Source organism: Halyomorpha halys, unplaced genomic scaffold (assembly GCF_000696795.3).
Source record: "Halyomorpha halys isolate HHAL.00 unplaced genomic scaffold, Hhal_1.1 Scaffold1174.1, whole genome shotgun sequence".
NCBI classification, from domain to species: Eukaryota; Metazoa; Arthropoda; class Insecta; order Hemiptera; family Pentatomidae; genus Halyomorpha; species Halyomorpha halys.
The window spans coordinates 200849-217337 of record NW_027109467.1 but is presented as its reverse complement, the minus strand read 5'-3'; the positions used below and the strand labels follow the sequence as shown (position 1 = coordinate 217337).

General features: G+C 30.6%; 1 protein-coding gene and 1 long non-coding RNA gene across 3 annotated transcripts in view; one reads left to right on the top strand and one right to left on the bottom strand.

The window, feature by feature from the left end:
* The window catches only part of Ist1 (IST1-like protein), a 10140-nt gene extending 3549 nt beyond the window's left edge, over positions 1–6591 (top strand). Inside the window, exons 5-7 of one of the 2 annotated variants that reach the window (XM_014433248.3) lie at positions 1315–1476; positions 1967–2014; positions 6032–6591. In XM_014433248.3, the coding sequence (XP_014288734.1) occupies positions 1315–1476; positions 1967–2014; positions 6032–6208 (387 nt within the window). In that variant the 3' untranslated portion in view covers positions 6209–6591. The remainder of the gene's footprint in view (positions 1–1314; positions 1477–1966; positions 2015–6031) is intronic. The other variant, XM_014433249.3, reaches the window with a different exon arrangement.
* Positions 3931–11299, bottom strand: LOC106688672 (uncharacterized). The gene is made up of 2 exons (XR_001344346.3): positions 11197–11299; positions 3931–4582 (listed from the first exon to the last, which is right to left on the bottom strand). It is a non-coding gene; the product is annotated as an uncharacterized lncRNA (long non-coding RNA).
* Between the last annotated feature and the right edge of the window lie 5190 nt (positions 11300–16489).

Genomic DNA, 16489 nt, shown 5'->3' with positions numbered 1-16489 from the left:
TAAAAAATATATATATATGTTTGAAGATAAATTTATTATTTATTTCTTTACATCTAAAGTAATATATATATGATTGTATATAATCCTTTGTTTGTGTGTATGGAAATGTTCATCTGTACCAAATCTTGTAGTCTTAATACATTTGTGCCTCCAATTTTTTTCTAAGTCAATTGAAATCTTTTCAAGTCAAATTTAGCCTCTAACATTTTAATTGTAACTTTTTCCAATTCAATTGAAACCTTTTCCATTTCTATTAAAACCTTTTCCATTTCTATTAAAACCTTTTTCATTTCAATTGTAACAAAACCAAACTCGAATTAATTCATAAAAATTGTACCTTATTTATTTTATTATTTAAAAATCATTATGTTTGTATCAATAATGACTTTTCAAATAGTTTTGGCATATTCATCCCATGTTTTTTATTTATTTATTGGATAAGCTATATTTAGTGCAAATTTTGCCTAATATTAAAGTGAGAAAAAAAAGAACTGTTGTTTATTTAAAAAAGTTTATTAATACAATAAGAATTATTTTATTTTTTAGAGGAGAGAGGGTTTTGGAATTTGTAGATTAAGAGATTGTTCAAGTGTTTTCTAAGTTGGCAATATCAACATTTTGTTCAAAATCGAGCACTACGAAAAAATTACTAGTTTAGCAGAAATCATGAGTATAGTTATCATTTATTAGCTGATCTTAGATGCTATTTCCGAATATATTATTTGATCTTTTTTTTTTATATGGGAATCATTAATAGGTTATCAAGACCCAGATTCTATTTTTTGTGCTTGATTTTTTATCATGAATGCGCATTTTTATTTATTGTTACTTTTGGAGTTTTATTTGATACAGGGATTGTTTATTAGGTTTTTGAGGGTTCTAATTCTATTTTTTAAATCAGAGTTTTAATTGTGCATGTGAATTTCAATGTATTATTATTTTTGGAGTTTTTGGTTAGTCAAGTTATTAGGTCTTAAAAGCTTTTTAGTCCTGCCATACTTGTACCTTGTTGGCAAACCCCAATCGGTGGCTGTCATGTCAAAAATAAGGTAAACTCTCAACAGGTTTGTTTAATAAAATCAATATTAAGTTTATGATTTTATAGTTGCTCTAATTAAATATCCTCAAAATAATTTATAATTAAAACACCCCTCTCTGTATACCTAGTTCATGTTCAAAGAGTTTTAAAAAGATGTAGATGTCTTTAAAACTTGAAATGCTCATTTATTTTTGTTTCTATTTATTTATTACAGTAAATTTGTAATATTCATGATGTTGATAATAATTTATTTAAAATTAAATGTTATTTTTCAGCCCCTAAATAATACAGTTATACCTGCAGTGCCTGCTGTTAATGCTTTGGAAGAAATTTCAGAAACAAAAACACCGTCAGGACCTCCTCCATTTGCATATAACATACCACCTACATTTGTCAATCACGATGTTCCACCACCTTATGATGCTAAAACCATAAATGTAAGTTGTTACAATTTTTTTTTTTTTTTTATGGCGTTTTAATATTTATCCTTATCTTCCATTTTGATACTTAAGAAATCACAGTATGACAGATTAATTTAAATAACCATTTTTATTCCAATCTATTGAAATTATTTTAATACAAAACCCTCTTATCATTATTTCACAATTGGAAACTATTTTTATTTAATCTCATTAACTTGCTGTAAAAGTAGTTTAATATTTTCCCTCTTTGTCTATTATTGCAACTTAATTTATTGATACTCTTTAAAATGAAAAATGTTTTAAAAGTAATTTTAGCCTCTTTTCTATCATTTTATAATTTTATTTTGGTTTATTATTTATTTATTTAGTTTCTATCTTTTATAATTATTTATCATATTTTTTACAAAAAATCCAGTCATGATGTATAAATGTATGAAAAGGATGGCAGGTTGAATTTTTGTCATTCATGACTAGATCAAGAATTACTGTTAATTTTACCTTTCAGACTTATGTCTCTCCGCCTTATGGAGCCCTGCCAGACTCTAACAAACAGGTAAAAACTTCTTAATAGCAAATATGTTTTATCTTGCCAATCCTTTTAATGTTTCTTTTCTACAAGTTAAAGAGCTTTCTTTGTTTTGGATGTTGCTTTGTCAACTTTGCTTTTCTTTTTCTGTATGTTGATTCCTTAGTAATCTGCTCTCCCCAATTCGGTTGCTTCTTGCTTAACATGGATATTGCCTCACCAAACACTGTACATTTTATAGTTAAACAAATCTTTTTTTATTGTTATTACATTAATTATAGTATTGATAAAAAAGAAAACATTAAAAATTTTACAATTTTTTTTTTATAAAAAAAATTAAAATAAAAAAAAGATTATAGTACTGTAAGACAGTCTTACTTTGTGACAAGACATTTTTATTTTACATTCTTTGATCTCCCCATTAGAACTTTTTTTTTTATAGTTATTTCAACTTAAGGTAAAATAAATATTTAAAAAAACAAACTTAAAATTAACTTACTTATAACTTTAAGATAACTTAGGTTTTTGATTAAATTATTAGATTATCAATTTGAAAATCTGATGACTAAAGGCATCCTCTTTTGTCACAAACAATTCAACTCATAAAATAAAACCCCATAAATTATGCTCTGCATACACACCCAACTCCATGCAATCGTCTTATCAATCCACTTTTCCATGACAAGTAACACATACCAAAATAGTAATTGTAACTGAATCTGTAAGTTCATTAAAAGCCATAAAGAACATCTACCCGAAACATCCGACTATCATAAAATTTCACACTTATAGGGAAATCTGTTTACTTCATATGGGTACCAGGGTACATGGGGATCACTGATAACGAGCTATTAGATGTTCCAGCCAAACAAGCACTTGCTCTTCTAGGAAAGAGTACAGTCATTCTGACACCCCAAGAAATAGTTCTTCCATTGAAAAATGAAATATTATATTCGAATGGAATATGGTCCAGGTGCGGTAAAAAAAAAAACTCAAATAATAGATAATGATACTATTTTATTGAGCCAAGGTTTCGCCCCACGTTGCAGGGCTTCGTCAGGGCTAAAAAAGATACAAACACTATAGTTAGAAAAAGGAAAAAAACATAAGTGTAAAATAACAGGGGTATAAAATGTAAAAAAGTAAGATTATAAGAAAAGTAAGATACATTTTATACCCCTGTTATTTTACACTTATGTTTTTTTTCCTTTTTGTAACTATAGTGTTTGTATCTTTTTTAGCCCTGAGGAAGCCCTGCAACGTGGGGCAAAACATTGGCTCAATAAAATAGTATCATTATCTACTATTTGAGTTTTTTTTTACCACACCCGGACCATATTCCATTCATCTATACACACGGTCAATCAATAATCTTCCAGAAATATTATATTGTTGGAAAACCATGTGAAATGAAAGTCTGCCAAGAAATTTAAAGACTATTATAAAAAAATATTGAACCATGGACCACGTCAAATCATTCTGTTTGCAGGGTGAAGGCCGCCATAGCTAGATTAAGAATAGGACTTACAAATCTGACTCATTCATATCTGATCAACTAGCATCTATACTCAACTGTTTACAATATTTAATCTCTCAACCTGAAGATCCCCGAGTCCGCTCTATCCCCCTCATGTGATGGGTCGAGCAGGGTTCTTCGAGATCCAAGCTCAGCCCTCTGACCACATCACCGGTACTGAACCAGTGAAAGCTGAGCATGTGCGCTAAACCCACGTTAAAAGAGAAAAGAAAGTGTTTTTTTTATCTAACCCCATATTATTGGAAACTTCTGTAATAGATAACATTTTGCCAAATAGATTTTTCAACATTTCTCAAGGGAAAAAAGTTTAGGAGACAAATTGTTTGAGTCAAGTAGCATTGTGGTTATTTTACTCAGAACATAAATCTATTGGAGTATAAGGAATAAATTAAAACACATAAAAGTGTTGAAAGTTAAAGGGTATTTATTCATAAAAAATATAATTTGATCAACAGTATCCAATTTTTTTATTTTTGAAGCATTAGTGTCAGGCACGGGAGTCCACAAAATGGGGATTCATTGATGTTTTGTTGCAATCATTTGAGACATGGCTTGCTCCAGCATAGATCACCAGTTTTCTCTGTTAATTGTCCAAATCTTACTGCCATGAGTATTGGTCAAATAAGTCTTGTGTAGATTCTTATTTTGACCTTTTTCAACAAAATGTTACTCCTAAGATCATAATCATTTTTTTTTTTTTTTATCCCCTTTACCACTTGCACAGTGTGGGGTTACAATTTGTAGAGGCTGGACCAGATGTGGACCATCTCTCTTCTCCTACTCCAGTTCATATCCCGACTCCCAAACACCTCCTTAACATTCTCGTCTCAGAAAATGCACGGTCTTCCTCTTGGCCTTCTTTCCTCCACACGGGTCTCATATGTCTTCTTTACACAAATATTTCTCACACCAATTGCAAAAATTCTTTTAATTTTATGTTTACATTGTTATCACAGTAATTACACCTTATTTTTCTTGTTTGGAGTACCTTATTTCCTTTCTTTCTTTTTTTTAATGTAGATATGAGATTTCATTGTGACACTCTTGGAACATGTTACCTTTTAACATTTATTTCAATTAATTGTTTGGTCAAAGCAGATTTATAAAGACGTTTTAATTAAAGTATAGGGTGTACCAAAATTATATATTAATTAAAATATATATTCCCAAAATTATATATTATTATTTGATTTCAGAAAGTGTTTCTATTGTATTGTAAAAAACTAAACATTGGTCACAAAAATATATATCCAGTTTTTCATCTGAAAAATTGAAAAAAAATTGATTTCATTATTTACTCCAATTTTAGAATCTATATTTAACTGAGTAAGAGGGACGTGACGGCCGTGCGGGTTGGGGCGCAGGTCCCAGTTCAGAACGTTGTGGGTTCGATTCCCACCTGGAGCAGTTAATCATTCATTTTTCATAAAATTCATAGAAAAATGAATCTTGACCCTCCCACCTTAGTCAGTACGCGGCGGCAACCTAGGTAGCCGTCAGGGGTTGGCAAAAAGGACCACTAGGCCCACTTTCCGGACTTGTTCCCCCCACAATATACCAGTACCAGTAACTGAGTAAGGGTTTGACAATAGCATAATTGTTACAATAACAAATAATTATAACAATGTTTTGAGAAGAGGCAATGGGTTTGCATTGGAGCATCTCATTATTGTTTCTGACTCAGTGCATTCCGTTAAACAACCCCCATCAGTAGAATTTTATTTATTTTTTTTTTATTTATTTATTTTTTTTTTTTTATGAGGAAGGATGAAATCTTCAATTGGTTATTTAAATATATTTCCCTACATAATAGTAGAATGCTTAGTGTTTTAAACTGTAACTTACAGAGGGAGTGACTTTATTATAAAATTAATAAAGCTACTATGTGTGTTACAAAATCAATTTTAACATTATAACAGACTGTAGAATGGCTTATCTTTCTGATAAAATTTAAAGTTTAGTGGTGTCTCTAATGTTCTCCCTATAATCGTTTGGGCAAATTCTGTATTAAATTTTTCATATCATTTTTGTAATACTGTTAAAACTCATTTTTCTTCCTTATCTCTTATGTAAATCATTCTGGCGAAATGCCCTGCATATTTTAAATGCCTCAATCTCATAGTTCTGACATCAGCTTCCCCTAAAGTACTGTATAACTCCTGGTTAGTGTGTCTCTTCCATCTTTCTCCAACTTTTACAACCTATGAAAATTTGAGAGAGAATGTTTCTATCAAAGATCCGGAGCTTTACTTTATAATATAGCCAATTGTCTTATAGTGCCCAGAAGTTAACAATGTGTGTGTGTAAATATATATTATTATTAAACTTCAAAGCAATGTAAATTATTTCTTATTTTTGAATATTGATGTATATTTGTGAATTTTTGAATATTGACCCAGAAATATTATGTTATAGTAGATTATGTTTGTTTGTCATTTCAAGGTTTTTAATTAAATATTGTGTATAGGTAATCTGTTGAAAACTTTATAAAGTATTTTTTTTTTTAGGTGAATGATCAACCAAAACCCATGCCTCGTTCCAAAATGTCACCTGACATTTCCATTCCTGAACTACCATCTGTCCCAAGTGATAACCTTCTTCCTGAGCCTAGTAATGCTTCTGATGGAGAGGACGACTTCAATGATATAGCTCGGAGGTTCGAAGAATTAAAGAAAAGAAAGTGATTAAGCAATTTACTAGTGATTAAGCAATTTACTAGTGATAAAGCCAAGCTTTATATCCACTTTTATGTATTTTTAAAAACAAAATAATATTTAGTTTTAAGGCTGCATTTATTTCAGTTTAATTTCAAGATGGATCAAATAAAATATTTTAGCCTTTATTTATTATAAACATAATATGGCGAAAAGTAAATTTAAGATATCTATACACATATAGTTGCAAATCCTATTTTATTTACTATTAATATGCTGTGTAGAACAATAATAATGAATAATTCTTATATCAGTGAGACTTAACAATATTTCTGTTTTATCATCTTGTATATTACTTATTTCCAAAACTGTTAAAACCATTTTTAAAATATATTTTTTAATATTGAATTATATATTTGTGCCTTTATTTATCTATTTTTGTAAGTCTGTCCTCCGTCATTAATTTTCATTAGCTACTTCCTATCATTTTCCTTAATCTCTATCTGAATTAAAATTATTCCCATCCTTTAATACAAGTTTTTAGTTTGTATATGTATCTAAATTCATGAAAAAATTCTTACTTCTTATTACTAATGTAATAAGAATTACAAGTGTTTAGTAAAACAAGATATTAATTTTTGTTGTTTAAAATATTGATTACCAGCCTCACAAACGTTATTAAGTGTAAATTTTATAGTTTTGAGTAAAAAATTATTTAAGATTTTCTGCATCCTTAATCCTTATTTATTAATTTTGTTTCGTCTTTTTGTATATCACTTTAAGCATTTTTTGAAGACCTAAATCCTTATAATCAATATAGATTTAAAATTAACACTTAAAACTTTTTTAAGTTGATCATCGGTATGTATCATTGGTACATATGTTTTAGATTATGTATTGTTGATATGTACATATTTAAATGATTGTACTTTTCAAAGTTAAGGATTGAAAAACTTTTCTTGAATTTTTACAGTTTAACTGATAATTTTTATACTTTTGTATATTGATTAGAGGAATCTATTTATAACTTATTTCAACTTCTAGTTTATTCATCTTTAAGATATTTTTAAATATCAATTATTTGCTATGTTTGTTTATTGATTTTTATAAATTATTTTAGTAACAAAATTTATCACAACTCCTTAGCCTAGCTGTTTTAAGTTTTCATTTTTAAAAATTATACTTTAAAACATATCATTTCCGTCTTCATAAAAAAATAATAATAAATAAATAAATAATTTGCTTTCTTCAACTGATTGTGGAGATCAATATGATCTATATATATCCTAGAGGCTCTGTTGAAGTTTAAAACCTTGTTCAATCTAAGCGAAGGAGCTGCGACAGTGGTTTGGTTCTACTGAGTACGTAACTTAGCATGATTTCATGCCCATCTGCTGAAAGAAGTGACACCCTATGCTCTAGTTGAAGATGGCATATGAACATCTTGCTAAAGCAAAGAAGTTAGGTAAAAATAAATAGCTCTTTGGACTCCTTAAAATTGAAAATGACCTTTCTTTAGAGCATATTGCCAAAAGATCTGAGATCTAATGGGAAATATCTTCCCATTGGCTTTTCTTATCAATAACATTTGGGCCCCAAGTGGTCAACCTGACCTCGCCTCAACTCCATTCAAAAAGGAAAATTTAGGCTGATTTAATTTCTTGTTTTGCTACTGAGGCAATAAAGACGAGAATCCTACTGTTTCAGGTGGTATACAAACCATTGTCAACAATGTCTGTCAAGGAAATAACTGTTTGGTTTGGAAAGTGGGATTTGATCTAAAATATTTTAGGTTTTAATTTTTCAAAAGGGAAAAAAAAAATTTCAAATTCACTATATGATTTTAACTATAACATAATGTCATTAGAGTGCTACCAGTGGGAAGTTGCTCTGCACGCCTGTAACACTCCATTTTAACTAAGACCATATTTAATAAATGTATTATGTAATATACAGTTGTAAATTTCAATAAAGTTATTTAAAAAAAAAAAACTATAACATATAAAAATTAAAATTTTCTTTATGTTCAGGGGCAGTGAATGCCCCACTCTAGTTTTGCCAATGAATGATTATTGACTAATTAATATAGTAGAGGCATATAGTCTGATAGTTGGAGAAACGTATGCTACTATCTGGAATATTCATAGGGAATATGAAGGTCTATTGATGGAGTAACTGCTAAACTAAACAAATCAACCACATTCTGAAATTGACACATAATGTATGGAACCTGTTGGATATCTGAGGCTGGAGAGGGGCGAATATGGACTCGAAACATTACACTGTGAGATGTTTGAGTTCATACTCTCCCCTAAACGTTAAGAAAATTTTAATTTTTTATTATATTCTCCAGATTTTTGTCCTAAACAAGTAGCGGTTATATGTTATAGTGAAAATCATATATAATTTGCACTTAATAACATTTGTGAGGTTGATAATTGATATTTTAATCAACAAAAATTAATATATTGGGTTACTAAACACTTGTAATTCTTATTACATTAGTAATAAGAAGTAAGAATTTTTTCATGAATTTAGATACACATAAAAACTAAAAAATTGTATTAAAAGATGGGAATAATTTTAATTCAGCTAAGATGGACTCCAAACATTACATTGCGAGAGCTTTTCTCAGGTATAGAATATCTCTTAGCAAAGTATAGCCAATAAGCGGAGTCAAATAATTGAGGCTAATATATCCAAAAACAAAACCAACAAACTAATCTTTCAATTACACCAGCGAGCAAGTACAAAGGAGTATGTGTGCAGAATACAATTGGAAAAGTGGAGGAATAATCAACCTGGAAGAAGTGCTGACCTTAAAAACAACAATGAAACTTTAAAATTGTTAAACAAGTTAAGCAGTATTTGAAAGTTTTTCAAACCCACATTAAATGTTTGTAGAAATGTATCTCTATTAAATAAAAAAGGAGAAGCCTGGGTTCAGGACTCCTATAGGGGATAAAAATCCCTCTAGGAGAAAGATATAACCAAAAATAATTAAAAGAGAATTCTTTCCAACCCACCCAGTTCCCAAAAGCTCATAGTTAGACCTGATTTATCTCACTCAGATTTAAAACATTCACTAAGGCTTTAGCCATCTTCTTTTTAATGTTAGTCTTGGAAAGGCCGCCAGAAGCTCAAAAAATCAGTAATAACATGGTATGAAGAGGTAGCGGAAAAAACAGAGACCTAGGACCACTCCAACTCTAAATCCTACTGAGGTTGTAAATTCTCATCATATAAACTATAACAAGTGTAATATAACTAGTGCTGCCGATTCGATCGACCTAAAATTACCCTCTTAGGAGAACCTTTATAACTGTAACTGTATGATTGTTACGGTCTTGATTGTACTGTCGCATTAGCTCTAGCATGATAGTTAATAGTACAAGTGATACAATGAAGCAGCTGTCACGTTAACTATCGCCTGTATATGCCTTCACAGTGAACAATAGTACAGTTTCAGTTATTGCAACTAAAGTCGCAGCCACTATCATGGTGTAACTATTTGATACTTAAAGTCATGACAGTTTCCCGTCGCGACAGTATTGAGGAATGGGTCTGACGTGGTAGTTGATAGCACAAGAAATGTCAGTGGACCAACTACTGCGTTAACTGTCATATGTATACCTCTTTTGGCTGAAAAATTTTTAATCAGATATAAACTACAAATATTTTTTCCACAAATCCATTCCTTTTATTAATACCTCAATATTTGGTAGTAGTTTCAAATCGTTTGATTTATTTTTTTAAATTAATAAGTAGTGACTTTTAAACTTGCAGTTAAAATATGTAGGAATGCATAAATTTGGGGAGGAACATTGAAAACTTACAGGTTCATATTAACAAAATAGTCATAGAAACAGTGCAAAATTGTTTATATTTTTAAAACCAGAACAGCCTTATACTTTTCGTTCTACTTTACTTCAGGCTTATTACAAAAAATAATACTAAAAATATAAGTTATAATTATAAATATAAATCTAACCAGGGCTCCAAAAACAAATTTACCCGAGACCTTAAAATTTTATTCAACCCGAGCCACAAAAATAACTGCCCCGGATCCAAAAATTATCCCTTGCGTCAAAAATAAATCCATCCCGGACCCCAAGAAATATTTCTTGGGTCTCAAATGGTGTAGGTACATCAATGTCCTAAAATTCAATATCTAAGGAAAAATAATAACTTGTTAGTAATAGAAAAAGTCTCTAATGATTAACTGTAAAAACGTAGTCGAAGGACTAGTGCGACACTGCACTAGCACACCTACATATAACCTAAATCCATTTTACCCGAAATAGCTCAATACCCGACAATTACTCGCTGAGGTGAAAAGTAATCGAAAATCGGGTAATTACTCGCAAATATAACAGTGTCTGCAGGTTATAAGCTCAAGTCAAAGCCTTGGTGAATTGAAATAAATGGATCTTGGGTAAAGAGCTTATTTCAATTATCTAGGATTGAGGCAATGAAATAGCAGGATTAGATTTGTTTCGACGATCACTTTTCACTAACAAAAGTGGTCCTTGGAACAGACCTAATGGATTCAATGGGATCACTCCATGAGGAACAGCTGCTCTGATATCATAAGATATTTCTCTCCATTTTCTATTTAAGCTAATCATTCTGTATTAATGTAATGCTTAGTCGATACAATCACGTCTGTCTAATGTAATTAGGCCATTTTTCTGGTTACCCAAGAGATAAATAATTACCCAAAACCGGGGAATAATATCCACGTTGGCAGCTCTGCTAAGAGATGAGCTGGCACGGCATGAAACGCAGAGCTATCTTAAGCTATTTTCTCCCCAATCAAAACCTCTTAAACTCACCCAGTAATTGTTAAAACTTGCTTTATAAAAATAAGCTTTATGTTATAATACAATAAATTAGTGATTTAAAAACAGATTACTCATTATTATTCATATTTATCCACTGCTCGACATATTATTAATATGCTCCAGCTCAAATAGTCTCCTTAAAAGCTATGTTGTATTATATAAAAAAATGCTCACCGAAATACGAGAAAGATCTGAAGTCAGGAGGACAAAGGACAAATGGTATTGTCTCGGGAAGTACGAGACGAATGGCAACCTTGATACATGCCTAGTGGAAAAGCATCGCTTCAGTGATAACTTGGGTGGTCTATCAGTGTTTATATTGTCCTATATCGTCCTGGTTACTTATCAATTTATAATATATGTAATTGAATTACAATTTTGACAATAGTGAAATACACAGACGGAATGGGTATGAAGAAATTTTCCCATCAGTGCAACTAGACTTGGACAGTCTTTCACACTTTAGCTTGCGTCATGTACCTATTACTGGTAGTATCTCTATGTATTAGAGTTTATTTGGATTTTGATCTGTATATTGAAAACTTTCTTGATGAACAAACTTTAAACCATAATCCACTTGATTTCATAGACAAATTTATAAAAGATTTAATTAAAGAAATATTTAACGTAGCATACTGGCTGCCACTAGAGTTTGTTCGAGATGGAAACTCTATCACAAAGTATATTTGTTTTTTTGTTGGAGAAATTTTTGTTTACTAAATAATTATTAACTTGCGTCTAGGACCACACATGATATGGGAAGGCCGTCGTAAATCCTCAAATAGACTAGATGTTGATGTTGACACTTCAAAACGATTGTATTATATACAGGCCATAATTTTTGTCTTTCGCCTGGTGAAGTTGATGGGAATTGCCACCCTGTTGAGTTTATGGGCCCTGTATACATCATTGATCATTTTCAAAGATTTCAGTAGCTCAAGATGGGAGGCCATAGGATTGAAGAGAACAACACAAAACAAATTAGATATGAATTGGATAATAGAGGAAACTTTTCCTAAAGAAGCTAAAGTAATGGCTGTTATAGTTTACATTACTTTGTGTTTTGTAAGATATGGTCACATTATGAGTGTTAGAAATATATTCTTTTTCATAGGAATATATATCTGTTTGAAAGAAAGTGAAAGATCCATGATGCTCCTCATTGGATTATTATCATTGAACATACCACTTCTTTTGATGGCTATACTGGATTCCAGACCATTTTCAAACTTCATAGAAATTCATGTCTATTTTATCATTACATTGAAACCAATGTGTATGGTAAAGTAGAAGATAAACCTAGTAAAGATAATAAGCATGATTATGACAACTGGAAAAAAGATGAGGAAATCGTTTCAATTCCAAGTCCAACACATGTTACAGTAAGGAGAAAAAGAAGGAATTGGCTTAATCGTAAATATTCAGAATCTTTTAGGCGATGCCAGTACCATGAAACTTAATCTAGTTGGGCAGCTTTGAATGATCTTTGCAAGCTGTTTGGTGCATGAAAACATCAAAATGTTTGTATTGATCTTCAGTTTTTGTCCTGTAACGCCTAAGTATGCATTCTAGGAAAATGTACCTTCAATTTTTATTAAATTGTATACAATAATTCACATACCTTAGTTACCCAGACACATTTCAAAACTAAATCATTAGAAAAAAAACAATCATGTTTTTTTCCCATAAATGAAAAAGATACATAATTTGTAACACATTTATTTAAATTTGATCTAAGAACAACATCCTGTTCACCTAATATTTCTTTAAAAGTTTTACAAATTTAAAAACATGTTTATACTGACTTAATTATAATTATTGTATTCTTTTAACAATAAAATATTGAATTACAAAAATGTTGATTTTGACATACTTCCTTGTTATTAATAACTGAAAATTTGAAAAATGATTAACTGTATTGTTAATCAATGGTTTAATCTGATTGTAAACCAATACATGAAAATCTTGATCCTTTTAATTAATTGGCTATTATGTAGTGTAGGTTTAAACATTATAGGGCATCATTGGATAAATTGTCAGGATACGTCCAACTTTAATTTCAGGACAAGGATGGAAGAATATGAAAACATTGCTTAAACATTTTTTTAAAAATCTTATGGTCAGCGGTAAATAGTCAACAAATAGAAGAAAACACTCCTATCCTCGTTTTATGAAATACTGTTTTCTTGTAATTTATTGTTATAATCCTGCTTCCGAATTTTATTGTAAAACAGTAATTTTTTCTTCAATAAGCAATTTCACTTTCATACGAAGTTTCGCTTTTGAGCTAGGCTGTTCACATATGTACCATTTTGCAAAGCATAGTTGTACTCAGCTGACCTTAAAATGAGTATTTCTGTTGAAAACTTGGTTTTGAGATAGGAATACTTCCGCTTACTATATATTTCATATATAGGTATGTGAAAGTGAAAAGAGATTATATGAGAGCTTTGCATTTGTATTTAAGTAAATTTTGTTTTGTTATATAGTTAATGTGGTTTGAAATGAATACTGTGAGACACATAAATCAAAAATCAGTCTTAAACCTCAAAAACAAATTTGTTTGGTCTGTCCAAGAGCTGTGTTGCAGTATTATAACTACAAAACAAAAGCTGGTCTCATTACTTACTATCACTCATTTTATAAGTACAAACTGATTAATAGGTCCTTTTTGACATATATCTTTTCCAGCTAAGTGATAAATAATTGGTGTTTAGAGAACAAAAGGCTGATGCGCAGATCAAACTCTTCAGCAATCTTTTTATAGTGTTGCAAAATATAGCATTTCTAATTCTTAGCTTGTAATATAGGAATTAAAATATATTTAAATTCAAATATTTATTTTTATTTTTAAATATAAATAAGAAAAGAGGAGAAGATGGTCGGGGGATGTGTTCAGCAGAAAAACACAAATAAACAAAAACTTATTTATTTGTGGCGATGTTTCGACCTGATTTTCAGGTCTTCATCAGGGCAATAAAACAAAAAAGGGGTAACAACCATCATTCTGGAAAACATGAAAATAAATAATAGACTAACAAATTTAGAAATATACATAACATTGAATTGAAAATATAAACTAATTGATTAATAACCATAGAATTAGATAGTAGTAGATTAATAACAGTATAAGATGAAATATAATATTATATAGAAGATATGTATAAGATGAAAGTAGTGTCAAAAAAACTGAAAAATAATGTGAAACAGCATTTTGAACTATATAAGAAAAGCTTAAAATAGGAACATTTGATGAAATTCTGTAACAGTTCTATTTGTTTGAACATAATTTAATACTAGTTTGGTTTCTATCTCATGAAGAAATAATTGATATTGTCATTGTGTTCTACATTTTTTTTTTTTGGTTGGCTCAGACCTTGTACGTATTTGGCCGTCCAAATCAGCCTGTCTTGGGCTACTGCTTTCCAGTTTTCTGCATTCAGCTTTTTTGTATCTTTATTGATTCTGCCTATCCATCTGCTTTTTGGCCACCTACATGGTCTCTTGCCTACTATATTGGCATTCATTGTGGTGTTGAGGTGTCCTAATGGATTGCTTTGAGCCACATGTCCTGCCCATCTTAACCTTCTTGCCTTCATATCATGAGATATAGATTGACCATTCTCTGGAAGCAGTTCACACGCAGCACTTCTCCTCCATGTTTTAAGGCTCTGATCCTCGATTGCTCCTGTAACTGTATGGGGGACTTTTCGTTCAAATTTCACGATTCAGCTTTCTAGGGTTCCTGTTAGAGCCCAGGTCTCACAGCTTTATCATGACATTGTACAGCCTTAGTTTTAGATATTTCAGTATTCTTGAGAGAGGTAGAAGGCTCAGTTTGCACTTGTTATATGGTGGTCTATCTCAGTATATTGATCATTTATTGATGTTATTCTGGAGCCGAGGTATTTGAAACTATCTACTTTTGGAAACGCTTTACCGTCAGCACAGATCGTGTCGTTAGGGTGGATTTTTCGGCTTGTGTTCTACATTAAGAAACAAAGATTAATAAAAATATAAATTACAAGAACCATATTAAAAAATATATTTTTCAAGAACTTGGATAAGGAGTATCTTCTTTCTATTTACTACTTACTACCAATCAAAAGATTTTAAATAAATTTGTGAGAAATATTTGCATATTCTTCCATCTCTTGTCCTAAACAAAGTTGGACGTCTCTTAACTTTTGATCCAAAGATGTCCAATAATGTTCAGATCTTGACTACATGATAGCCGCTCAAAGTTTTCAACAAAAATAGATGTTTTAATGTCACCTGACGACAAATTACTGAGTTTAGCGAAATGGCGTCTGAACAGCCTTGCTCAAAAATGAAAATTTGTATGAAACTGAAATTACGCATTAGAGGTAGGGTAAATGACCCTATAACTGACAATTTAAATTTGAAGAATGATAATCAGATTGAGGAGAATTCATTAAAATTGCTGCCAATAGAAATAGCAATGGTTGGACACTTATATTTAGGACTGTCAAAAGATGAAATACCTAAAACAAATTTTGAGATAATGATAGCATCAACACGACTCCCTTGCTCCTTTCCTTGGCACTAGTTTTAACTTTAGGAAAAACTAGTGTCAGTAATGTATACAAAAAATTTCAGTTGGGATTTTTATTAGAAATCCATGAATCCTGATATAATTCATTTCTAATGACTGAAACCTAAAGCTGATGTTCTGTTTTCCCAATGTTGATAATCTGTTCCTAATATTCCGAGCCAATTTTTGAAACAATATTCTGCTTGTTGAAATAGTAGATTAGTTTACTTACTCCTCTGTTTTTGGTAAAATTGTTATAAATAACATTGCATTCGATTAGTACACTCTGTATTTTTCTGTTATAGAAAAAGATGCCTGAAGAAATAGGAAATGTTCTAAAATATCCTGGCTATTCGCATACAAGCTATTCTCAGATAAGTTTGGGCAAAGAAGGGAAATTAGTCAATTTATATGTTAATAAACTCTGACGAGAAAGAATTCCTGACAGTCTTCATCTCCACAATTGCTGCCAGTATGATAGTTACTCCACTCATATGCAAGTATGAACGAGTTTCACGATATCTTGCAGAAAACCATCCAATGATTGAGGAATAGGTAGAAATGGTGAAATTGGGTGAGGAATCTTTCTGGCAATGAAGTTAAAAGTTAGATCCCTTGATGTTTCTCAGTAGACTAAAAATTGTTCTATTCCAAGAGGCTGAAGTCTATCTTGGACTGTAGAGACTGAGAAGAATATAAAATATATCAATCTCCACTATTACTGCCTGCACACGGAAAAATTGGAATCCCTACCTTTGACCTTTGTGAGGGTTATTTATGTTCATAGTTCCTATTTTTTAGTTTAAAATAATTTTCGTATCTAATTTTTTTAATGCGGATAAGACCTCTTCATAAGTTTCATAAGCTTATTTATTTAAAATTAATCAATGCTTAACAAAATACTTAATAAAA